The sequence below is a fragment of the Bos grunniens genome, chromosome 10, assembly GCF_055505025.1.
Source record: "Bos grunniens cultivar Pamir isolate PY7600 chromosome 10, Bosgru_T2T1.0, whole genome shotgun sequence".
NCBI lineage: Eukaryota > Metazoa > Chordata > Mammalia > Artiodactyla > Bovidae > Bos > Bos grunniens.
The window spans coordinates 1849253-1872227 of NC_141174.1; the positions used below are offsets into that span (position 1 = coordinate 1849253).

Below are 22975 nucleotides of genomic sequence, written 5' to 3' on the forward strand. Positions count from 1 at the left end.
TTTTCTGAATGTTGAGCTTTAAGTCAATCCTTTCTCTCTCACCTTCATCAAGAGGCTCTTTAGTTCCTCTTCACTTTCTGCCATAAGGGTGGTGTCATCTGCATATCTGAGGTTGTTGACATTTCTTCCGGCAATCTGGATTCCAGCTTGTGCTTCCTCAAGCTGGAAGTTTCTCATGATGTACTCTGCATTTAAGTTAAATAAGCAAGGTGACAATATACAGCCTTGATGTACTCCTTTTCCTACTTGGAACCAGTCTGTTGTTCCATGTCCAGTTCTAACTGTTGCTTTAAACAGATTGGGTGCAGTTAATGAGGGAAGGGTAGGCATCAAGACTGAATTTAGATCATTTGTGTCATTTTTTTTTAGATTCCACATATACGTGATGGACCAATGAACTTACACACAGAACAGAAACAGGCTCACAGACGCAGAAACAAGCGTGGCTGCACCGGGGAAGGGAGGGGATGACGTAGGGACTTGGGATTCACAGATGCACGGACGCACTATATATACTGTGTGTATTTTATACTTGATGTAAGATAAATAACGGTAAGGATCCACTGTATAACACAGAGCACTATATTCAACACCTTGTTATGGCCTATAATGGAAAAGGATCTGAAAAGGACGCGCACGCATATCTGAATCGCTTTGTTGTATGCTTCAAAGTAACACAATATTGTAAATCAACTATACTTCAATTAAAAAAATTTTTTTTTACTAAGATCCTACATGCCATGCAGCCAGAAAGTTTTTTTTAAAGACCAGATTTGGGTTTCAGATTTAGCACCTGGGAGTCATACACGATGAAGTTCACTGAAAGAAGGAAAACAGGAGGCTCAGGTTATTAGAGGAAGAGGGTGAATGCCATCGAGCTGTCCCGAGCTACCCGAGAGGAGACGCCCAGCCCATTCCGGAAGCGGAGGAGGAAGAGCTGGACTAGAGACACACAGCTGACAGTTTTTAGCGCACGAATGGTAACTGAAGACGCTGGGTGAGTGGGCTCTTGCAGAGAGAAGAATTTAAGCAAGAAGGGAAGACTGTCTTAAGAGAGAATTATGGGAACTTCCAGTATCACCAGTATTCAGGGTTGTGACAATTTAAAACAAGCTAAAAGGTAAGGCAAGGAGATCCAACCAGTCCATCCTAAAGGAAATTGACCCTGAATATTCACTGGAAGGACTGATGCTGAAGCAGAAGCTCCAATACTCTGGCCACCTGAGGCGAAGAACTGACTCACTGGAAAAGACCCTGATGCTGGGAAAGGCTGAAGGCAGGAGGAGAAGCGGATGACAGAGCATGAGATGGTTGGAAGGCATCACCAAATTAATGGACATGAGTTTGAGCAAACAATGGGAGACAGTGAAGGACAGGGAGGCCTGGTGTGCTGCAGTCCATGGGGTCATAAAGATCGAACACCACTCAGCAACGGAACAGCAACAACAAAGAGTGTGCAAAGAGGGCTGAGAAGAGCGCCCAGAAAGTTAAGAGGATCCAGAGACTGTGCGGTCGTTGAGACCAAGGGGACGGAAGAGGAAGGAGGGCTCAGTGAGGACCAGTGTCGTCAGTAAGTCAGAGAAACGGGACTTCCCTGCTCGTCCTGTGGTTAAGAAATTGCCTTTCAACGCAGGGGACACTGGTTCAGCCCCTGGTCGGGGAGCTGAGACCCCACATGCTGTGGGACAAGCAAGCCCACAGCCCACAGTGAGAGACCCTGCCTACTGCACCTGCAACCTGAGGCAGCCGGAAATCTAAGTAAACATAAATAAAAAGTCAGAGGAGTGATTGAGAGGGCTGTCTAGACTGCTGCTGCTAAGTCGCTTCAGTCATCTCCGACTCTGTGTGACCCCACAGATGGCAGCCCACCAGGCTCCCCCGTCCCCAGGATTCTCCAGGCAATGTCTAGACTGAGCAGCAAGGAAGTAAGTGTTGAGTCCTTGCCGTATCCAGACAAGCATCAGGGGATGGTTAGGCTCCAGGAGCCAGAAGAGCAAGGAGAGGGGAGGGGGAGACAGGAAGAGGGGTACGGGGCGGGTGGGAGAGAGAATGGGGACTGTTACCTCAGCGGTTCCTGGGGAAGAGCCCATGGGCAGAGAAGGCTGAAGATACAGGAGACAAGGAGACATCAGTGGTGAGGTTCCAGAAGACGGAGGAGAGACACCCGTTCGGGGGCCGGCTGGAGGGAGCTGTGTCGCCACCAGAGAACTGAGCTTCGGTTATGGCACAGGGTGGAGTGAGCGTCAGCTGGAGAAGTCGTCACTGTTTGGATGAGGGTTGGAAAGGAATCTCCAGACACAAGAGTGTTTCAGACAGAGGTGAGCTTATTCAGAACAGAGTAGAGGTAACCTGACCCCCGACAGACCGGGAGAGGCGGCCGTTGCAACAGCCGGCCGACTCAGGAGGGTGCCCCCTTCTCACGGCGCATCAGTTCAGTCCAGTTCCGTTCAGTCGCCCAGTTGTGTCCGACTCTTTGCGACCCCATGAATTGCAGCACGCCAGGCCTCCCTGTCCAACCTTTATAGCCTCGAGACAAAGAAGATTCCAGCTGGAAGGGTGGCATCAGGTGATTGGTTAAGGTCAGGGAGCTGGCCAGTTTGGATCAAGGGGGCTTATGGCAACAGTTGCTATGGAGCTCAGTCCGATCTGGAGATGACCTTGGCGTGGGGCTCCGTGTCTGTGGCCTTGATACGAGGCCTCACACCTCTGACCTTGGTATAGGGCTCCACCAAAGTTAAGGTATTCAGTTCAGTCGCTCAGTCATCCAACTCTTCGTGACCCCATGGACTGCAGCACACCAGGCCTCCCTGTCCATCACCAAGTCCCGGAGTTTACCCAAACTCACGTCCATCGAGTCGGTGATGCCATCCAGCCATCTCATCCTCTGTGGTTGAAGTTAGGATATAGGGCGGTTTAATTAGAAGCAGAAGTTCCACGGCTCCCACTGGAAAGGCTTAGGAGGAGGAGAGCAGTGGGAGTTTGGATCAAAGGAGGAAAAGAAGCCCAGAGCAGCGTGAGGGAGAAGCGAGCGGAGTCTGGAAGGCTCGAGGGGCTCCCCAGAGTGGCCAAGCGTAGCAGCTGCCGGGGAGACAGGCAGGGAACACAGAGACCCAGATCTTATTTTAGACACTGGTAATTTAATCACAGTCATCTTTTCTTTTTACACAATGATGCATTTATATCACAACCTAAAAATTACCCTTAACAATAGTGATTCTTTTTCTTAAAAAAAAAAACTAAACAAAACACCCTTTTCTGGCTAATTCGAATTATCCCTGTGTGTTCTGTTGTTTACTTTTATGCTCACCAGGTTAAATCTTCAGCTATGTTCCTGCCATTAAGAGTCCCCTATGTAGAAAAATCTATTCATTATGAACACATTCATTGCCTCATTGAGTTGCCTATTTAAAATGCAGAGAACCACAAATTAAATGTAGCGCTTTTCCATTTTGAAAAAAGTGGATGAATGGGTACCGTTTTCTGAATACATGCTGTTTGTCTTATATCATTAACAGTCCAGATCCATAGGCCAGCAGATGCCAGTCCTGTTTCGTTTTGATGCTTGTTCCTTATTGAAAGGGATGTGCCCTGAGACTTGCACGTGCCATGTTCTGCGTCAGGGGAAATGATAAGACGGATGTAATGGAGAGAGCTGATTTGGGGGGACAGCTAAGCTAAGTGATCAACAGACACTGGTCTCCGAAACCTCTTTCTCTGAAGTTAATTATGCAAAGTATGAGACAGTTTCTTTGTTGAAATTGTAAAATAGGATATTTCAAGTAGCTTCAACATAATATTAAGCCATTAAATACTTCTATTAATATACTCCAAGTCTACAGTTGAGTTCAGTTCAGTCTCTCAGTCATGTCTGTTTGCAACCCCATAGACTGCAGCATGCCAGGCCTCCCTGCCCATCACCAACTTCCGGAGTTTACTCAAACTCGTATCCATGGAGTAGGTGATGGCATCCAACCAACTCATCCTCTGTCGTCCTCTTCTCCTCCCACCTTCGATCTTTCCCAGCATCCAGGGTCTTTTCAAATGAGTCAGTTCTGTGCATTAGGGGCCAAAGGATTGGAGTTTCAGCTTCAGATCAGTCCAAGTCTACAGCCCTGTACTAAATATTTATTATATTTAAGACCTTGGTGTTTGTTCCTGATACTTTCTTTAATGTCGTTGTTGTTCAGTCGATAAGTCATGTCTGACTCTTTGCAACCCCATGGACTGCAGCACGTCAAGCTTCCCTGTCCTTCACCATCTCCCGGAGCTTGCTCAAACTCCTGTCCATTGAGTTTGTGATGCCATCCAACCATCTCTCCCTCTGTCGTCTCCTTCTCCTCCTGCCTTCAATCTTTCCCAGCATCAGGGTCTTTAACGATGAGTCGGCTCTTCCCATCAGGTGGCCAGTGTATTCAGCATCATTCCTTCCAGTGAATATTCACGGTTGATTTCCTGTGTGGAGAAGACTCTTGAGAGTCCCATGGACTGCAAGGAGATCGAATCAGTCAGTCCTAAAGGAAAGCAACCCTGAGTAATCCTTAATGACATATCCTAATTTCTCCAGATTTCTGGTATTGGTGAATACATACCCTGCGTTGAGTATGTAAAAGTAAGGACTACACTGCAGGATGCGGGCACTGGCAGGTATGAAGTGTGCAGTTAATGCTTAGTGGTTCTGATCTGGAGGTCAGAGTTTTTGTTTTTGAGCATTCATTCTTTAAAAAAAAACAAAAGATCATTCATTACTTTTAAAAAGTATTTATTTACTCACTTGCTCTGTCTGCACCAGTCTTAGTTCTGGCGCTCAGGGTCTTCGATCTTGCCTGCAGCATGTGGGGTCTAGTTCCCTGACAGGGGTGGAGCCCAGGCCCCTGCACTGGGAGCTTGGAGTCTTAGCCGTTGGACCACCAGGAATTCCTCAGAGTTTGTTTGTTTGTTTTTAATTTCTTCCCATTGTAACCACAAGAGGCCATCTGAACCATTTCTTAAGAGGTAGAAATGGCTTCTCCGGTCAGTGTCCAGGCTGGGACAGACTAACAGAGAGAACTCAGTCTTCCACGACACCTACTTCCGTCGCGCTCCCAGCCACCCCATCTCTGTTCCAGACAGAAGCCCGTCTGCTCTCTCTGGTCGCCTCAGGCTGATTCTACTGATACTCGGGCCTTGACTTGTTCTGACTCGGCCTCCACTCTTCCCTCACTGAGCATTCCCCGGGACGCCCCTGGAGCCGTTTTTGCATCTGTACGAGCTCTCCTGCGCCTTGACTGCGGGGTGCAGGGTCGCACCTGCCTTCTCACTTTCACTGACACTCGGTCCTTCCCCAAGCGCTTTGTTCAGTTCCTCTTTTGAAGGAAAAGAAAGCGAAAGTGTTAGTCGCTCAGTCGTGTCTGACTCTGTGACACCATGGACTGTAGCCCACCAGGCTCCTCTGCCCGTGCAATTCTCCAGGGAAGAATACTGGAGCAGGTTGCCATTTCCTCCTCCAGGGGGGTCTTCCCACACCAGGGATCGAACCAGGGTCTCCTGCACTGTGGGCAGATTCGTTACCGTCTGAGCCCCCAGGGAAGCATGGTGACGGAGCGCTGCTGCTTTTTTTTTGGCTGCCCCACTCAGCGTGCAGATCTTAGATCCCAGACCAGGAATTGAACTCATGCCCCCTGCAGTGCAAGCTTGGAGTCCTGACACTGGACCAGCCCGGAAGTCCCGGGAATCCTCCAGAAGGGCGGTGCCGCCTGGAGACCAACAGGCCCCGCCCTGTGGCAGCCCCTCCCTGTTTGTTCGTCCTCCAATCGGATTTATTTGCTGTCCGTGTCCAAGACACTGTCATCCGTCCAGCCCCAGGTCACCTGCCTCACACAGAGCCTCTTCCCAAACCCAGAGCCATGGCATCATCCTGGGTGCCGCTCAGCACCCCAGATTCCAGCGTCTTTACTCCCTCAGCTCCGGCGACCTTCATCTCCACTACTTTACCAACGGCTCTCGTAGCAGGGCCTTCGTTTAGTCCTAGTGATATCTGGACCATTACCAGGAGGTAGACTGTCTCTGAAACCTCACATTCAAAGAGCTCTTTTCCATGAGTCAGGACCGCTGATACAAGCTTGCCTGGTCGGGGTCGAAGTGAGCATCTCTGTTGTGTTTCTAGCTTTTTAGGGAAAGGTTTCTGGGCTTCCCTTGTGGCTCAGCCGGTAAAGAATCCACCCGAAATGCGGGAGACCTGGGTTCAATCCCTGGGTTGGGAAGATCCCCTGGAGAAGGGAACAGCTACCCACCCTAGAGTTCTGGCCTGGAAAATTCCACAGACTGTATAGTCCATGGGGTGGCAAAGAGTCGGACGCGACTGAGCGACTTGACTTTCACTTTCTTTGGTGGAAGGAGAAAATCCTTTATATTCCACATCTGCTGAGTTTTTTCGCTTGTAAATAGGTGTTGCCCTTCTTTGAATGTTTTTCCCTATTCGTGTAAATTGCTCACATTGTTTTACTCCCTTAATTGGATATTTTCAGCATTACATTTTTCCTGCTCCATTTCTCCCCTCCTTTTGAAACTTCTTTTACTGTCAGAGCTTTCCCTTACATGTTTTCCTTAACTTTTTCTCCTTATGTCCATCTCCTTAATTTTTGTTTGTTTTTCCCCCTACTTTTTTTTTTTTTTTAATCTCTCTCTACTGCATCCTGGAAGACTTTCTTAGTTTTGTCTTCCAGTTTATTTAACTTCTCTTAAGCTGTATTGAACTTGCTAATCGTATTTTTTCACTCCAAGATTTTCAGTTGGTTTATTTTCATTTCTACCTCTCCTTTTCATAACCTTCTGGTTTCACAGCCTTGTTTGATAGCTATTGATCTGGTAGCTCAGATGGTAAAGAATCCGCCTGCAATACAGGAGACCCAAAATAGATCCCTGGGTCAGGAAGATCCCCTGGAGGAGGGGATGGTGACCCACCTCAATATTCTTGCCTGGAGAATCCCATGGACAGAGGAGCCTGGCAGGCTACAGTCCATGGGGTCACAAGAGAATCGGACACAACTGAGTGACTGACACTTTCACTCTACTTTTCAATCCCTCTATTGTGATGACTTTGAGGGTTTTTAAAGCCTTTTTCAGAATATAATTATACCTGTTGCCTCAGATGTGAATTGTCTCAGTTGTTAGACTGCATTTCATCATGCTGCACGTCCTTACATATTTTGTAATTTTCTTTTCTTGAGAGCTTTGGATCTGTGCTACAAGGGTTTTCTCTGAAGGGTGGTCTTGAGATTTTCTCAATCCCAGCCCCATGAGTTCCTTAGCTCTGCAGCGTCATAAATTAAGCATAGTTTGGGAGTCCTACTGCAGGAAGTAAGCATGTGCCCACGTGTAATGCAGACTCAGGCGCTAGTCATGTGGAGCGTCTTATCCTCATTTCTGGTCTCAGGTGACTTGGGGTCTTGACCCTAACTGCAAAAACGGAACTGCGCTCGCCCCCCTTCCCCTGATACCTGTGGGCACCTCCCGTCCCTTGCAGACACAGAAACCTCAGCCCCTCCAGCCTTGCTGGCACCTGCCCCCAGTGCATCCTGACAAGAGCCACAGTCTTGGTCACCACTCAGCACTGTGGGGCTGACGACACTTTCCTGTTCAGAGACTTTCTTGTCTTATTTTTGAAAATGGTTTCAATCATTAAAGGCCCCAGTGAAAAAATAGAGTATCATTCAGATACTAAAACTCGAGATTTTAATGAAGTAACTGTTTACAGAAGTATAGGCAGAAATAAGGACTCTGCTGACAGAGGTCTGTATAGTCAAGGCTGTGGTCTTCCCAGTGGTCACATATGGAGAACTGGACCATAAAGAAGGCCAAGCACCAAAGAATTGATGCCTTTGAACTGTGGTGCTGGAGAAGACTCCTGAAAGCCCCTTGGAAAGCAAGATCAAACCAGTCAATCTTAAGGGAGATCAGCCCTGAATATTCACTGGAAGTACTGATGCTGAAGCTGAAGCTCCAGCATTTTGGTCATCTGATGTGAACAGATGACTCATTGGAAAAATCCTTGATGCTGGGAAAGATCAAGGGCAGAAGGAGAAGAGGGTGTCAGAGGATGCGATGTCTGGACGGCATCACCGATGCAATGAACATGAACTTCGGTAAACTCCGAGAGACGGTGAGGGACAGGGAAGCCTGGTGTGCTGCAGTCCAGAGGGTTGAAAAGAGTTGGACACGACTGGGCCACTGAACAACAACAAAAATGAATCCATCAAGGTCATTTGGGGTACCAGAGACCAGGAAGCTGTCACTGCTCCTACTCTGAGGGGACAAAGGCGGGAATGGTATTATTGGCGGGCGGAGTCCCCTGGAGCTGTGGAAGGTGCGGAGTTTGGAGGGAAGTAGCCGTTTTCAGGAGAAGACCTGGGGCGGCGAGGAGAGAAATGCCCCATCCTCTGCGTCCTCCTGTCTCTTGTGGGGAACTTCTGTTGGCCACGCCCCCTGGGAGGCACCAGCTGGGGTTGAGGTGGTGTGGTCCTGAGGGGCACAGAGCAAGGGGGGGCGGGCTGGGGGCACGTGCAGTAGAGAACGAATAGTGCAGACCTATTGATTTTTAAAGCATTTATCCGTTATTTCTCTATGTGACAGAGGACGGACCTTTTGGCAGTGCTGCCGTGTGGACTCAGGACCCCCAGTCCCTTCTCCAGCCCTTCCCAGCTGGCCCTCTTTCTCAGGCGCACCCCCAACACGTGCAGAGCCCAGGGGCAGGTGCAGACAGAGGCCCACGTGCTGTCTGCAGACACGGAAGTTCCTGATCAAGGCAGACTGTTCATCAGGGAGGCTTTATCCTCCTACCTTGACAGATACGCTTTGTCTTAAAGGTTCTATCTTCTTTGTTTTTGTTTCTGGATGTGCTGGGTCTCCGTTCCTGCACGCAGGCCACTCTGCGGTTAGTGGCAGGCGCTGGGCTGCTCACTGCGGTGACTCCCCTGTCACAGAGCACGGGCGCGTGGCCTTCAGGAGTGGCGCACAGCTTGGAGGCTCCACAGCACGCAGAAGCTTCTCGGACCAGAAATCAAATCCACGTCCTCGGCGTCGGCAGGTGGTCCCGGGCCACCAGAGAAGGCCAGGCCAGTGTGCTCTAAGAGTGACCCAGAAAGGCGGAGGACCGCGCGGGCTCCCGGGCCCTTGGCGGGGGGAGCGCGGCCCTGATCCTGAGAAGCAGCCTCGCGTGCACAGCCAGCCCTTGGTGAGCCCCCAGGAGGAGGACGGCCCAGGCAGAGAGAGTGCTTAGGGCCGCTTCGGTGGGCAGCCCTCGGACCCCAGGCACCTGCGAGGGGGTCTGACAGGTGGAGGACGGAGGCCTGGCCCCACCTTGTTGGCCCCACCAGCTGCTTTCAGGGACAAGGGTCAGAGCCGGGCCCTCGAGGATTCGGCATCCAGGGCGGGTGCCCTCCAGCCGGGTCTGGTGCTGGTCCCGTGCCCCTGACGTCATCTTCACCGAGGCCTCGGTCCTTCCCCTGGGTCCTTCCCGGACTGCCCGTCTCCCCGCCCCGGTCTGCTCTGGATCCTCTGGTCCAGTCCTCAGCCAGACCCTCCACTGCTTGGCGCCCTTGTCTTCTCATCTCTCCAGTCTGGCAGTGGAGGTCTCCATCTCCCTGCCTCGTGCTCAGCTTGCTGACGGCCTGCCGGGTGAGCCGTGCAAGCATTGTAGCACCCCAGCCTGACCTCGGACCCCAGCTTCCTCCTGGTTCCCCTGGAAGCGCTTTCAAGCCTCCACCACTCTTCTCAGACTGCTGCCCTACCTCTTCTCGGTCACTCTCAGCGAACGGCCTTGCTTCCCGTTTCTTAAGAAAATAGAAATCACCAAAGCAACATCTTACTTCCCTCTGCAGTTTTACTCTCGAGATGACGACGGCTGTGAGGATGAGGATGGAGGGTAATACCTAACTTTTCCCACCGTAACTCGGATCTGCCGCCAGGTCCCCCTCCTCCTGTCTCCGAGGGAAGGGGGCTGCCTCCCCCGCCCCCGCCCCCGCGGCCGCAGGAGATCCATCCACCTCGATTTCGGATTCTTTTCCCTTCCGCTCCTCGTGGACATAAGAGCGTCAGGGACCTCCTTTGTCTAAGGCTCTGCATTTAAGCTGCAGTCGCTCCTCTGCCTCCCATTTCCAAATCCCCTCTAACCCACTGTGGTCTTATTTCCGCCCCAGTAACTCCGCTGAAGCCACGCGGACCAAGGGTAAGCGTCCCCTCTGTTGGCTCAGCGAATTGGGTACATGAGTCCTTCCGCGCAGCATCTGACACGAGTGCGCACGCTTCTGAACATGCTCTTTGCCCTTGAGGACCGTGCTTCTACTTTTCTGGCCAACTGTCTGAGTCTCCTTCCCTTCCGAGTTGTCTTCCTCAGAGTTCTGCCCTCGCTGCTTCTCTTCTCGCTCATTAAACTCAGCACTGGCTGGAGGAAGGTGCTCAATCAATATCAAATTATGTATGCAAATCAAGGGGCTTCCCCAGTGGCTCAGCGAGTGAAGAATCTGCCTGCAATGTCGGAGACGTGAGTTCAATCCCTGGGTTGGGAAGATCCCCTGGAGGAGGGCGTGGCAACCCACTCCAGGATTCTCGCCTAGAGAATCCCACGGACAGAGGAGCCTGGCGGGCTGCAGTCCATAAGGTTGCAGAGTCAGACACAGCGGAAGCGACTGAGCACACAAGCATGCGTGCAAATCAAGCAGTGGCTTCAAATTCAAGTGCTCAAGGGTATAAGCAAGAAGGAGCAAACTTTTTTGGGAGGGATACACATTTCCAATGATAAATGATGTATTACTTACTGCAGCTGGAGTCCACTGAGGGGAAAAAGCCATAACAGCTTATTTCAGACCTAATACAACTATATGTTAGCAACAGAAATGACGTCGCTATCTTACTAGAAATACAACAAAGAGATTACTTAGCAGCTGTCTCCCGCACTGTCTTTTCATTTTCCTCTGTAGCTCTTGGCAGAAAATCTAGAAGAGAAAAATAAAATAAAATAATTAAGCCACACTGTTTTCCTAGACTAAATGATTTCTGCTCTTCTGAATAACAGATCTTAAAAGGTGATGTATGTTCTATGATTGTTAGGAATAGAACATTTTCAAAATTGTTCTTCTTCCCCCTAGAGACATGTGATTAAACTTCATGATCGTTTTCTCTTCCAGGACTCATTGTAAAGTCTCCATGTTCCAAACTCAAAACTGGAGGGCCAGACATCAGCCTCAGGGTCATAATTAGATCTTGAAACCACCCACTTTGAAAACAAGAATTCCACAGAGAACTATTTAGGGCTCTGTCTTCATTGAGATAAAGAGAAGCCACATGTTGAGCATTTATTTATTCACTCATCATTCAGCCCCAAATGATTATGTTAACAGCCTCAAAAAGTCATCTTAGAATGGATATTATTTAGTGTATGGAAAGATGACGGAAAGATGCTTGGTAAAAGAGATGCTGAGTTTACTTCTGACTGTATTTGGCCTCTGCCTGCCAAGGTTTCTTTTCCCCACCTTCAGAATGAGCTCGCCAGCAGGACCCACTTGGCGCCGTCCTCTGTGTTATGACCCCGTCCGTCCTCGGTGCCGTCGTTTTGCACGTGCCTTGGGTCGTGTGGGCTTTGTGCTACTTTCACAGCTCTGTGCTACTCTACTTCAGCAGAGGGAGACCCTCGCCAGTGCAGGGAAAGAAGGACTCGTCAAAATCAAATCAGAAGTCAGGGCTCATGGCCTCCTGACTTGCACAGTTCATGTTTTTACAACACAAGTATGAACTAGAACAGTGATCTTACGGCCACTTTAATTTTTATTGATGTGTCCAAAAATGAATATGGCTAAAAGAGAGACAGATGAGGCAGATGCAGATTTTGTAGAAAACACTGTTAACGCTTTCAATCTTTTGATGTTACCAAAGTGCCCAGTGATGAAAGTGAAAGAGGAGAGTGAAGAAGTTGGCTTAAAGCTCAGAATTCAGAAAACTAAGATCATGGCATCTGGTCCCATCACTTCATGGGAAATAGATGGGGAAACAGTGGGAACAGTGTCAGACTTTATTTTTGGGGGCTCCAAAATCACTGCAGATGGTGACTGCAGCCATGAAATTAAAAAATGCTTACTCCTTGGAAGGAAAGTTATGACCAACCTAGATAGCATATTCAAAAGCAGAGACATTACTTTGCCAACAAAGGTCTGTGTAGTCAAGGCTATGACTTTTCCAGTGGTCATGTATGGATGTGAGAGTTGGACTGTGAAGAAAGCTGAGCACTGAACAATTGATGCTTTTGAACTGTGGTGTTGGAGAAGACTCTTGAGAGTCCCTTGGACTGCAAGAAGATCCAACCAGTCCATCCTAAAGGAGATCAGTCCTGGGTGTTCATTGGAAGGACTGATGCTGAAGCTGAAACTCCCAATACTTTGGCCGCCTCATGCAAAGAGTTGACTCATTGGAAAAGACCCTATGCTGGGAAAGATTGAAGGCGGGAGGAAAAGGGGATGACAGAGGATGAGATGGCTGGATGTCATCACCGACTCGAAGGACATGGGTTTGGGTGGACTCCGGGAGTTGGTGATGGACAGGGAGGCCTGGCGTGCTGTGATTCATGGGGTCGCAAAGAGTCAGACACGACTGAGCTACTGAACTGAACTGACTGATGTGCCCAGTAGAGTAGAAGGCAGAGTTGAATGCAGTGCCCAGCCCAGAGTAAGAGCCCAGTGCGCGTCAGTCAGCACAGGGGTGGGGAAGTCGTTGCCTGCAGTAACGGAAATGTGTGGCTCACGCCGGGTGGGGGTCATAGGGAGTGATGGGGCTGGTGGCGAACTGGAGCGCTCCCAATTTGCCTAACGGCGTCCATGTTTAAAAAACCGAAAACCACGTGCTCGCCAAATGTAAACATGTCCAGAGATTTAGTGTTGTCCCAGCTTGAGTGTCAGATCTCTGACGTAAGCCTGACTCTTGTCTTTCCTCTCTTCCCCTTTCGACATGCTTTGCTTCCCCCCTCCAGCCGCCCCGTATCTCAGACTACTTGCTGCTTCAGCCAAGAGCTGCAGTGGCAAAGTTTCTGCCTCATTTCAAAGAATGACTAATGTCCATCAGCAGAGGAATGGATGAAGAAGAAGTGGTGTATATACACTCTGTGTGTGTGTGTGTGTGTTTACAGAATGGAATACTATCAGCCGTCAAAGAGAATAAAGTAATGCCATTTGCAGCAACATGAGTAGACCTAGAGATGACCTTGTTAAGCAAAGGAAGTCAGAAAGAGAAGGACAAATACCGGATGAGACCATTTATGTGTGGAACCTAAACTTTGATACAAATCAGCATATGTAGGAAACAAAAGCAGACTGACGGATACAGAGAACGGACTTGCGGCTGCAAAGCGTGGGGGCGGGGTGTCGGGGAGGAAGGGTTGAGAGTCTGGAATTAGCAGAATTCCAAAAGTAGCAAAGTGTCATATATAGGATGGATAACCAAGAAGGTCCTGTTATATGGCATAGGGAACTGTATTCGGTATCCTGTGACAAGCCACAATGGAAAAGAATATGAAGTAGAATACACATGTATATCTGAGTCACTTTGCTATACAGAAGAAATTCACGCAATATTATCAATCAATTGTACTTCAATAAAATGAAAAAAAAAAAAACAATCAAGAAATGTGCCTAGATTTGAGAGTGTTTGCTTACATGTGAACCAAGCATCATTTAAAACATTTTATATTATGTGTATAACACATGTTCTTCACTTGAAAGTTCTAACAATATAGAAATAAATAAAGTAAAATGTTTCTTTCATCCTCTCCTCTGCCAGTCTCATTCCCCAGATAAATATTACTAGCTGTTTGGTGTGTATTCATGCAGATTTTCTTCTGAGCATGTAAAGTAACATGTGTGTGCACAGACTGACAGACACAGATTGTGTATACGTAAAATACCATTAAAATGCTGCATCCCACTCTGCATATGTTACAGACTTTCCTAATAGTATGATTAGATCTCATTCTTTATAACTGCCGTTCTTTCAACAGTTTATCAATATATAATAGTTAACTTAATCAGTCCCTATTGCAACATTTAAATCGCCTTAGCTTTTCTGTGTCCAGCTCTCTACAAGGAAATGTGATAGAGAACCCCACTTTCAAAACCAGACACCTGATGTTCTCCCCCACACCTGCCTCTCTTAAGATTTTCCATCTCAATTCCAGAGCTCCCCGGTCACGGAACTCCATCCTTCCTGTCGCTCAGGCCCAAAGCCTTGGGGCATCCCGGGTTCCTTTCTTTTTCTCCACGTCCACGGTGTCCGCACCAGCTCGGCTCCACACTTCCGCCTTTACCCAGGAGTCAGCTCTCAAGTCTCTTCTCGACCTGTGTGTGCGTCAAAGTTGTGTCCAACTCTATGTGACCCCGTGGACTGTAGCTCAACAGGCTCTTCTGTCCGTGGGATTCTCCAGGCAAGAATACTGGAGTGGGTCGCCATTTCCTTCTCCAGGGGATCTTCCCGATCCAGAGAGCGAATCCCCGTCTCCTGAGTCTTTGAAATGGCAAGCAGATTCTTAACCACTGAGCCACTTGGGAAGCCCACTATTTGGTATACTATATAATTTTTCTTATTTTTTTAAAAAAGAGATGCATTCGAAAAATAGAACTTAACCTGAATGTGGTGGTGAGGGTACAAGTGAATGAAATCTTTCAATTCAAGGATTTTTCATCTGGGTTCTGTGAACGCAGATCTCTGATGGATATTTAGCATCTTTTTACATGAGCAACGTGGCCAACCAAGCAGCGTCATCTTAGCAGCGTCCCTGACTTTGTCACCAACAGGTGGTCGTTGTTTAGCCACTCGGTCGTGTCCGGCTCTTTGCGACCCCATGGACTGCAGCACGCCAGGCTGCTTCTTTCACTATCTCCCAGAGCTTGCTCAAACTCACGTCCGTTGAGTCGGTGACGCCTGCTCATCTCGTCTCGACTCATCCAACCGTCTCGTCCCCTGTCACCCACTTCTCCTGCCCACAAGGGCTCACGGATACTTTGGGACCATAATGTAGGTGCCGTGGCCGTCTTGAACTCGCTCAGCCTCTCCGCTGCTTTGGCATCACAGCGACTCCGCCTTGCCTTGAACCTGCCCATCCCTCCCCCACCTCTGGGTATTGCTCTTGCCACTGGGTCTTATTCTTTAACATGTTAATGAAGAAGCACCTATAATACCTTCTTGCTAATTTGTTTTTTTAATAGTCATATCTATTTCAGTATAATTGGCTTCATTTTATGCATTTAAAATTAGAGTCTTTATCAAACTGCCACAAGGGTCCATGGTACACAAACATTGAAGAGCTCTGTTCATCAAAGGAACTGTGATTTGTTTGAAGGAGTAAGCTACTCATACAGATCATCACTGGGCAGTTTATAAAACTAAAGTGCCCCCAAATTTCAGTACCAGGATTATAGATGCACGAATATTCAGGGCTGTTGTGTCCTTCATTCATTCAGCCCATGCTTATCTATATATTTATTTAAATTATTCACCATAATCTTTTTATTATTAATTTTTTATTATGACCGCGCTGGCTCTTGTTCTGGGTCGGGCTTAGTTGCCCTGTGGCAGTGTGGGATCTTAGTTACCTGCCCAGGGATCGGACCTGCGTGGAGGGTGGGCTGGACCACCAGAGAGGTCCCCCAGTGCTTGTCTGTTAAGTGCTCCCATAGGCAGTGCTCTGTGAATCGGAGGTGCAGCTCTCTCCTCCCCCAGGCTCCCTGTGGAGCCCTGAACACGACTCTGACCGGGGACGCACGTCAGAGCCACTCTGCGGAGCCTGTCCTCCTGACTCCCTCCTCTGCCCACCTCTGCACGTCGGAGAGCTCAGGCCTCGCTCCTGACTTGCTTTGTACTCTCAAAGTACCTAAAAATCTGTCGAAATGTAAGCCTTTCTTTTTACACTTTACAAGTTTTCATATTTAATAAAAAATTTCATTTCTATTATTTCACATTATTAGTTAATTAAGGAAATAAAATGTATGTTGGTCATTTTCACCCTCAGTTTACAGAAGGTAAAACAAGCCTCCCTGGAGTTTCTTGCTTTTCTCCTTAGGCGATCTTATGCCACGATGCAACATCCAAATGCTGGTGATTTCCAGCAGACCAGATCTCTCCCTAAGGTCGCGACTCACGCACACTTACTGTCTCTGCTTGGGTGCCTCATGGCCTCCCGAACTTCGCATAGTCACACGGATTTCTCCCTCCTGCTTCAGTGAGCGGCGTCACTCTCCATCCTTTGGCCCAAGCTAAAAGTTGCCCAAGGGTCTTCCTTGAAGCCTGCCTTCCTTTCACTTGCTTTCCCTTATCCTGAATCAGCAAGTAATATTGGTCCTGTATTCATCGTGCCTATGACGTGCTCTCCTAAGTGTGGCCAGCAGGTCGGTGCTGGTCTGTGATGAGGTAGGTCCGGACATTCAGAGTCGGCACTAGAAGCCTTTGTGCTGTTGTGCCTTGTGTGTGCAGGCTCAGTCACATCCAGCTCTTTGTGTCCCCACGGACTGCAGCCCTCCAGGCTCCTCTGTCCATGGGATTCACTCTCCAGGCAAGAATATGGAGTGGGTTGCCATTGCTTCCTCCAGGGGTTCTTCCCCACCCAGGGACTGAACCGGTGTCTCTGGCAGGCGGATTCTTTACCACTAGCGCCACCTGGGAAGTCAGAAGCTTTTGGAGTGGTTTGAAATTGTCATAATGCCGTGTTCGCAATGGCAGACTCGTCTCACTGGACAGGGTGTGACCACCTCAGTTCTGGTGAGCTCAAATAGTGAGTCATCCGTGGTGCAAGTTATGTGGCAAATAACCCTGACCGTGTCACAGTGTGTGATTACTTCTGACTGCTTTATCAGCTGTACTCTCAAAGGATCTAAAAATCTGTGGAAATGTAAGCCTTTCTTTTTATACCTTACAAGTTTTCATATTTAATCAAAAATTTCATTTTTATTATGTCATATTGTTAGTTTATTAAGGAAATAAAATGCATGTTGGTCATTTTCACCCTCAGTTTACAGAAGGTAAAACAAGCCTCCCTGGAGTTTCTTTTGTTTGTCTGTTTGGTTTCTGGTGAGAAAATCCTTGTCGTCTCTGAATGTGGCAGGAGTGTAAACCCAAAGGTGCAGGTGGAAGTGATTTTGAAGAAACAAAGAGTTCATGTTTGTTTTCTTCGGGACTGCGATCCCTCACACACCGAGTTCCGTTTATAGCTGTCACTGAGGTTGACATCCTGAAAGCATAATGCTTGGTGATACGTAGAGACGTCCTGGCTGGGACGCTGGGAGCCATCACAGTGTATAGGGCGGTAGGGGCCACAGGGACACAAAAATATCTCTTTCACGGCATCCAAAAAAGTTCAGTCCAAAACCATGAGAACTTTTTGAACAAACGGATATTGGATTCGAAAGCTGATTGAAGCAGGTGTTCAGTGCTTCACATATAAACATGAGGGCTTTACAGGCTTCTTAGTAAGTAGCTTTTCAGCTCGCCAAGACTAAAATCCACATACAGTTGGTGAGACACTGGTGAAAGATGGTTTCAAAGGTATTTGCTAGGAATGTTGGGCAAGTCCCTAACACAGAGCGTCACTCAAGTGCTGCTTCCAGAGCCCCCACAGCTCAGCCTGTCTGGAACCAGCTCATGGTGCAGAGGGATAACTCATGGAGTGATTGAAGTCAGCAATGCGTTTTTTCATGGTAGCACGATTGTTTCACTCACATTCCTGTTTAGTGCAGTTTGAACATGATGGTGATGTGAGGGAAGAATTTCTTTTTTCAGCTGTGTCCCTGACAACGCCGTCTGAACTGTACAGATGAAGGATTAGATTGTCAACAGACGTTGACTGGAGTTTACATTTTGTGTGGGAGCAGGTTCCGATGGTGCAGAAAGCATCCTGAAGACGTCACCCTGATTTAGAGGCTGCACCAGGATGTGAATCAATAGATCATCTCTCTCATGAGAAAGTCCTGCCATGAAAAGAAATGTTGGTGCAACTAACCCGTGGGCTTAGTGCCGTCCTAAAGATCACGATTAGGTAAAGGCTGCTGTGTTACATTCCGAATCATTCTGAGTTACTTGATCCTGTGGAAGCAGGCCATGAACAGCTGTTGCTACGTGCTGAGATATCAGGATGATCAAGAGGACAATTGTTTGAGAATGTTCGATTTACAGAAGAACTCTGTACATTTCTGTAAAATCAGAAGACAGTTTGGCCCTGGCTTGTTGAAGATATGAACCGGACAAGCAGGACTGCTTATGTATCTAATACCTTCAGTGTTTTTTTAACGATCTTAGTATTCCACACAAAGAAGAAACATGTTTATCGATGGCTGATAAGATCAAAGGGCAAAAAACGAAAGCTAGGAGCTTGGAAAAGCAGAGTTTCTACAGATCATTATGACACACATTCCATGATTTAGCAATGATCAATGATGCAGGTGGTGATCTCGGCACTGCACATCTGTGAAAAGCTATCAGAAGACACCTTAAGGTTTGAGAAGGCATTTTGAATTTTATTTTCCATCAAAAGAAGATCTCTGCTCAGAAAATTCATGGATCCAGAATCCATTTCTTTCATCAAAAGATAACTTAAATTTAACCATAACTTACAAGATATACTGGCTAGAACTGGCTTCTGTTGAAGGATTTAAAGAACCTGAAAATGTAGTCGCACTTTCTCCATTTTAGATGAAACTGTAAAATGAACAAACCGAGCTTGCTGAAATTGCTCTAAAACCGCTTCTGTTTCATTCTGTGAGACTAGTTTCTTTCCCGTTCTTATTATCACCATCATATTATTATTATGAAAATAAAACTTGGAAATAGTTTAGATGTACTTGATCCCCTACAAGTAGCCTTGCTGGCAAACGCACCCAGCTTAGAAAAAGTATCAAGCAAGAAGCAAGTCAATTTGCCATATTAAAATTTTTATTGTGTGTGAGCTCAGCCATCTCCAACTCTTTGTGACCCCATGGACTGTGGCCCCCAGGCTCCTCTGTCCACGGGATTCTCCAGGCAAGAACACTGCAGTGGGCTGCCGTGCCCTCCTCAGGGGACCTTCCGACCCAGGGATCGGGTGTCTCTGGCATCTCCTGTGTTGGCAGGATTCTTTACCAGCTGTGCCACAGTGTGTCTACACTCTGTGTTCACTCACAGTGCGCCTGCTGCTGCTGCTGCTGCTAAGTCGCTCCAGTCATATCTGACTCTGTCCGGCCCCCTATATAGACATTTAATACAGGGATTCATCTTTTCCCTCAAAATGAAAAAAGTTTCAAGTGTAATAGTGATCCTAGGTATTGGTTGCCTACATGCATACTTTCAATGTACAAACAGCATACAATTTTCACGGTCCTTTTTCCTTTTGTTTATGTTGGTACTACTTATTGCAATATAATTTCCTGTTGGTTGAACTAGGAATACAAAATCGCAGTTTTTATCTTGCGTGTCTTTTTATTTCACTTTTCTAGTGATTCATTTTTATTAAGTTTTACGAAGTATCAGTTTGCAACACACTGGAAAATTTTTTGAAGGTGGTCCTTTACCAAAGAGAATTTAAGCAGTACTGCCTTAGGGGACTTAATAGAAAAATGAGACTTTTCATGAAAACATAACCTCTGAAAAGAATTAGTTCTCTTCCAAAGTCTCTCAAACTATCAGACATGTTCTCACTTACTTTACTTTGAACCAGAAAAGAGTGTTGGGCCTGAAGTAGCCTCAGTCAGTGGGAGATTTTGCTGCTTACAGAGGTCACCTAATGAAATTGGTGAATAAAGGAGAAAGGAAATTTCACACGGATCCAGTCTCCTGCCTGGTGTTATTCACTCGTAATTGCAAATATTGGCATCATTGCAGACAAGCCTTTAAAGATCATTTTTAAAGCAATCCAGTAAGTGGCTACGTATTGTTGTTGGTAGTGGTCAGTCATGAAGTCATGTCCAACTCTTTGCGACCTCAGGGACTACAGCACACCAGGCTCCTCTGTCCTCCACTGAGTTGGTGATGCCATCCAACCATCTCATCCTCTGCCGTCCCCTTCTCCTCCCGCCTTCAGTCTTTCCCAGCATCAGGGTCTTTTCCAATGAGTCGTCTCTTCATACCAAGTGGCCGTAGTATTGGAACTTCAGCTTCAGCATCAGTCCTTCCAGTGAATATTCAGAACTGATCTCCTTTAGGATGGACTGGTTTGAGCTCCTTGCAGTCCAAGGGTCTCTCAAGAGTCTTCTCCAACACCACAGTTCAAAAGCATCAATTCTTCAGCACTCAGCTTTCTTTATGGTCCAACTCTCACATCCATACATGACCACTGGGAAAATCGTAGCTTTGACTATATAGACCTTTGTCAGCAAAGTGATGTCTCTGTTTTTAAATATGCTGTCTAGGTTTGTCATAGCTTTCTTTCCAAGGAGCGAGCATCTTTTAAAACAGTCGCTGTCTGCCGTGACTTTGGAGCCCAAGAAAAGAACTCCTTTCACTGCTCCCACTGTTTTCCCGTCTGTTTGTCATGAAGGCATGCCATGTCATGGGCTCCCCTGTGGCTCAGCTGGTAAAGAATCCACCTGCAATGTGGGAGACCTGGGTTCAGTCTCTAGGTTGGGAAGATCCCCTGGAGAAGGGAAAGGCAACCCACTCCAGTGTTCTGGCCTGGACAATTCCATGGACTGTGTGTAGTCCATGGGGTCTCAAAGAGTCGGTCATGACTGAGCGACTTCACTCACTTGCCATGAAGTAATGGGACCAGATACCATGATACTAGTTTTTTGAATGTTGAGTTTCAAGTTTATCAGCTTCTGTTTTTCTGAAAATGTTTTTATTCTTTCATTTTTGAAGGATATTTCAGCACTTTAAAGTTGTCCTTCTAACTGGTTTCCGTTATTTCTGATGGCAAGTCAATGGTAATTTTTACATATTTTTTTCTCTAACTGTGTCTTTTTCTCCAGCTGCTCTTATCCTTGGTTTTTGTTTGTCTTCAGCAATTTGATTACGATGTTTCTTTTAATAGTGTTCTTTATCCTGCTTAGAGTGTGTTGAGTTTGGATCTGGAGGATTCTGGTGTTCACCAAACTTGGACAATGTTTGGCCATCATTCCTTCAACTGTTTTTCTTCTTCCCTGACGTCCTGGTCCTCCAGTTACGTACAAATCAGACACTGTGTGTTACTCCACAAGTCACTGATGTTCTTTCCATTTTACTTTCAACCCTTTTTTCTCAGATTCAATTTGGAAAGTTTCTATTTCCATTTCTTTAACTTTACAAAGAACTTCTTCTGTAATTATACTTTCCATTCCTCTCTTCAGTGTATGTATTTATTCTTTTTAACCCTGGAGCGCACTTATAATCAAAAGTCCTCATCTACCAGGCTGTCATCTTTCTTGTTTCTGGTTCTCTTGACTGAATTTTCTCCTGTTTATGGGTCATATTTTCTTCTCAGCATGTACTGTAATGTTTTTATTGGATTCTATATAGACTTTATGAGTCTTCTATTGCTATGTGACAGATTATCAGGACCCTAACAGCTCAGAGCAGCCTGTTTTTATCTCACAGTTCTGCAGGTTGTAAGTCTGATGTGTTCTGCTGAGTTCTCTGCCTAGAGTCAAGGTGTTGGTTGAGCTGAGCTCTTATCTAGAAATTCGTGGGAAGACTCTGCTTCCAGGCCCACGTGGGTTGTTGGTAGCACCCAGTTCCTTGTGGCTGTGGGTCAGAGGCCCTTGTTTTCTGTCTGCTGTCAGCCAGTCTACTCTTTGCTCTTGAAGATGCCTGCCTTCCTTCTCACGTAGGCCTGTCTTCAAAGCAGCAATGGTGTGTCACATGCTTCTTAACTCTTTGAGCCTCTCTGATCTCCTCTTTTGCTTCCAGCTGGAGAAAACTTTCTGTTACGGCCTCATGCGATTAGATTAGGGCCACCTGGATTATATAACAATCATGGGAATGATCTCTCATAACATTTACAGAGTCTGGGAACTAGAGGATATGGAATATTGAAGGCCACTCCTTGAAATTCTGCCTACCACAGTTACAAGTGTTCTGATGTCGAGAGTCAAGGTTTTTGATGCCTTCTTTTAAGTATTGAGATTTATTTCTGGCAGGTGTTAAATTTACTTGCAAATCGGCTTGATTTTTCAAGGCATATTTATAAGCTTTGTACAGTTGACTCTTGAACAATGGGAATATTGGAGCACTGACCCTCTTGTAGTCAAAAACCCACCTACTGCTATCTGCATGAAAAAAAACAGAAATTGAAAGATGACTCACCCAAGGTCAGGAAGCTGAAACAGTTTGGATAGAATCAGGACTCAAGGTTCGATGCACGATACTGGATGCTTGGGGCTAGTGCACTGGGACGACCCAGAGGGATGGTATGGGGAGGGAGGAGGGAGGAGGGTTCAGGATGGGGAACACATGTATACCTGTGGCGGATTCATTTTGATATTTGACAAAACTAATACAATTATGTAAAGTTTAAAAATAAAATAAAATTAGAAAAAAAAAAAAGAATCAGGACTCAGACCCCAGTTCTTTTGAATCCATGTACCGTGATCTCATGGAGAAGGAAATGGCAACCCACTCCAGTATTCTTGCCTGGAAAATCTCATGGACGGAGGAACCTGGTAGTCTACAGTCCATTTTTTGCATTCTCATCCCTGCATATCTCAGGGTATCCCAAGCAGATCCTGGAGCTCTTTGTCTGCAGGGCTCCTTCCCCGAGGGACTCCACCCTGCAAATTCCAGACTTTCAGCCACTCCGGACCCAGGGTGAGGGAGCGGTCCAACCGGGCTGGGAGTTTGCAGATATGGCCTTGGAAGAAAAGCTATGACAAACCTAGACAGCGTATTAAAAAGCAGAGACATCGCTTTGCTGACAAAGGTCCATCTAGTCAAAGCTATGGTTTTTCCAATGGTCAGGTACAGATCTGAGAGTTGGACCATAAAGAAGGCTGAGCACCCAAGAGTTGATGCTTTTGAACTGGGGTGT

At 47.0% G+C, this 22975-nt stretch overlaps 1 protein-coding gene across 15 annotated transcripts in view; it reads left to right on the plus strand.

The window, feature by feature from the left end:
- Window positions 1-22975, plus strand: part of EFCAB11 (EF-hand calcium binding domain 11) — a 170992-nt gene that overhangs the window by 117020 nt on the left and 30997 nt on the right. For 2 of the 15 annotated variants that reach the window (XM_086319204.1, XM_086319186.1), the window contains one exon: window positions 370-734. The exons of 12 other annotated variants lie outside the window; for them this stretch is intronic. In XM_086319204.1, the coding sequence (XP_086175330.1) occupies window positions 370-397 (28 nt within the window). In that variant the 3' untranslated portion in view covers window positions 398-734. Of the gene's footprint in view, window positions 1-369; window positions 735-14191; window positions 17034-22975 lie in introns of those variants that run through there. One more of the 15 variants, XM_086319178.1, reaches the window with a different exon arrangement.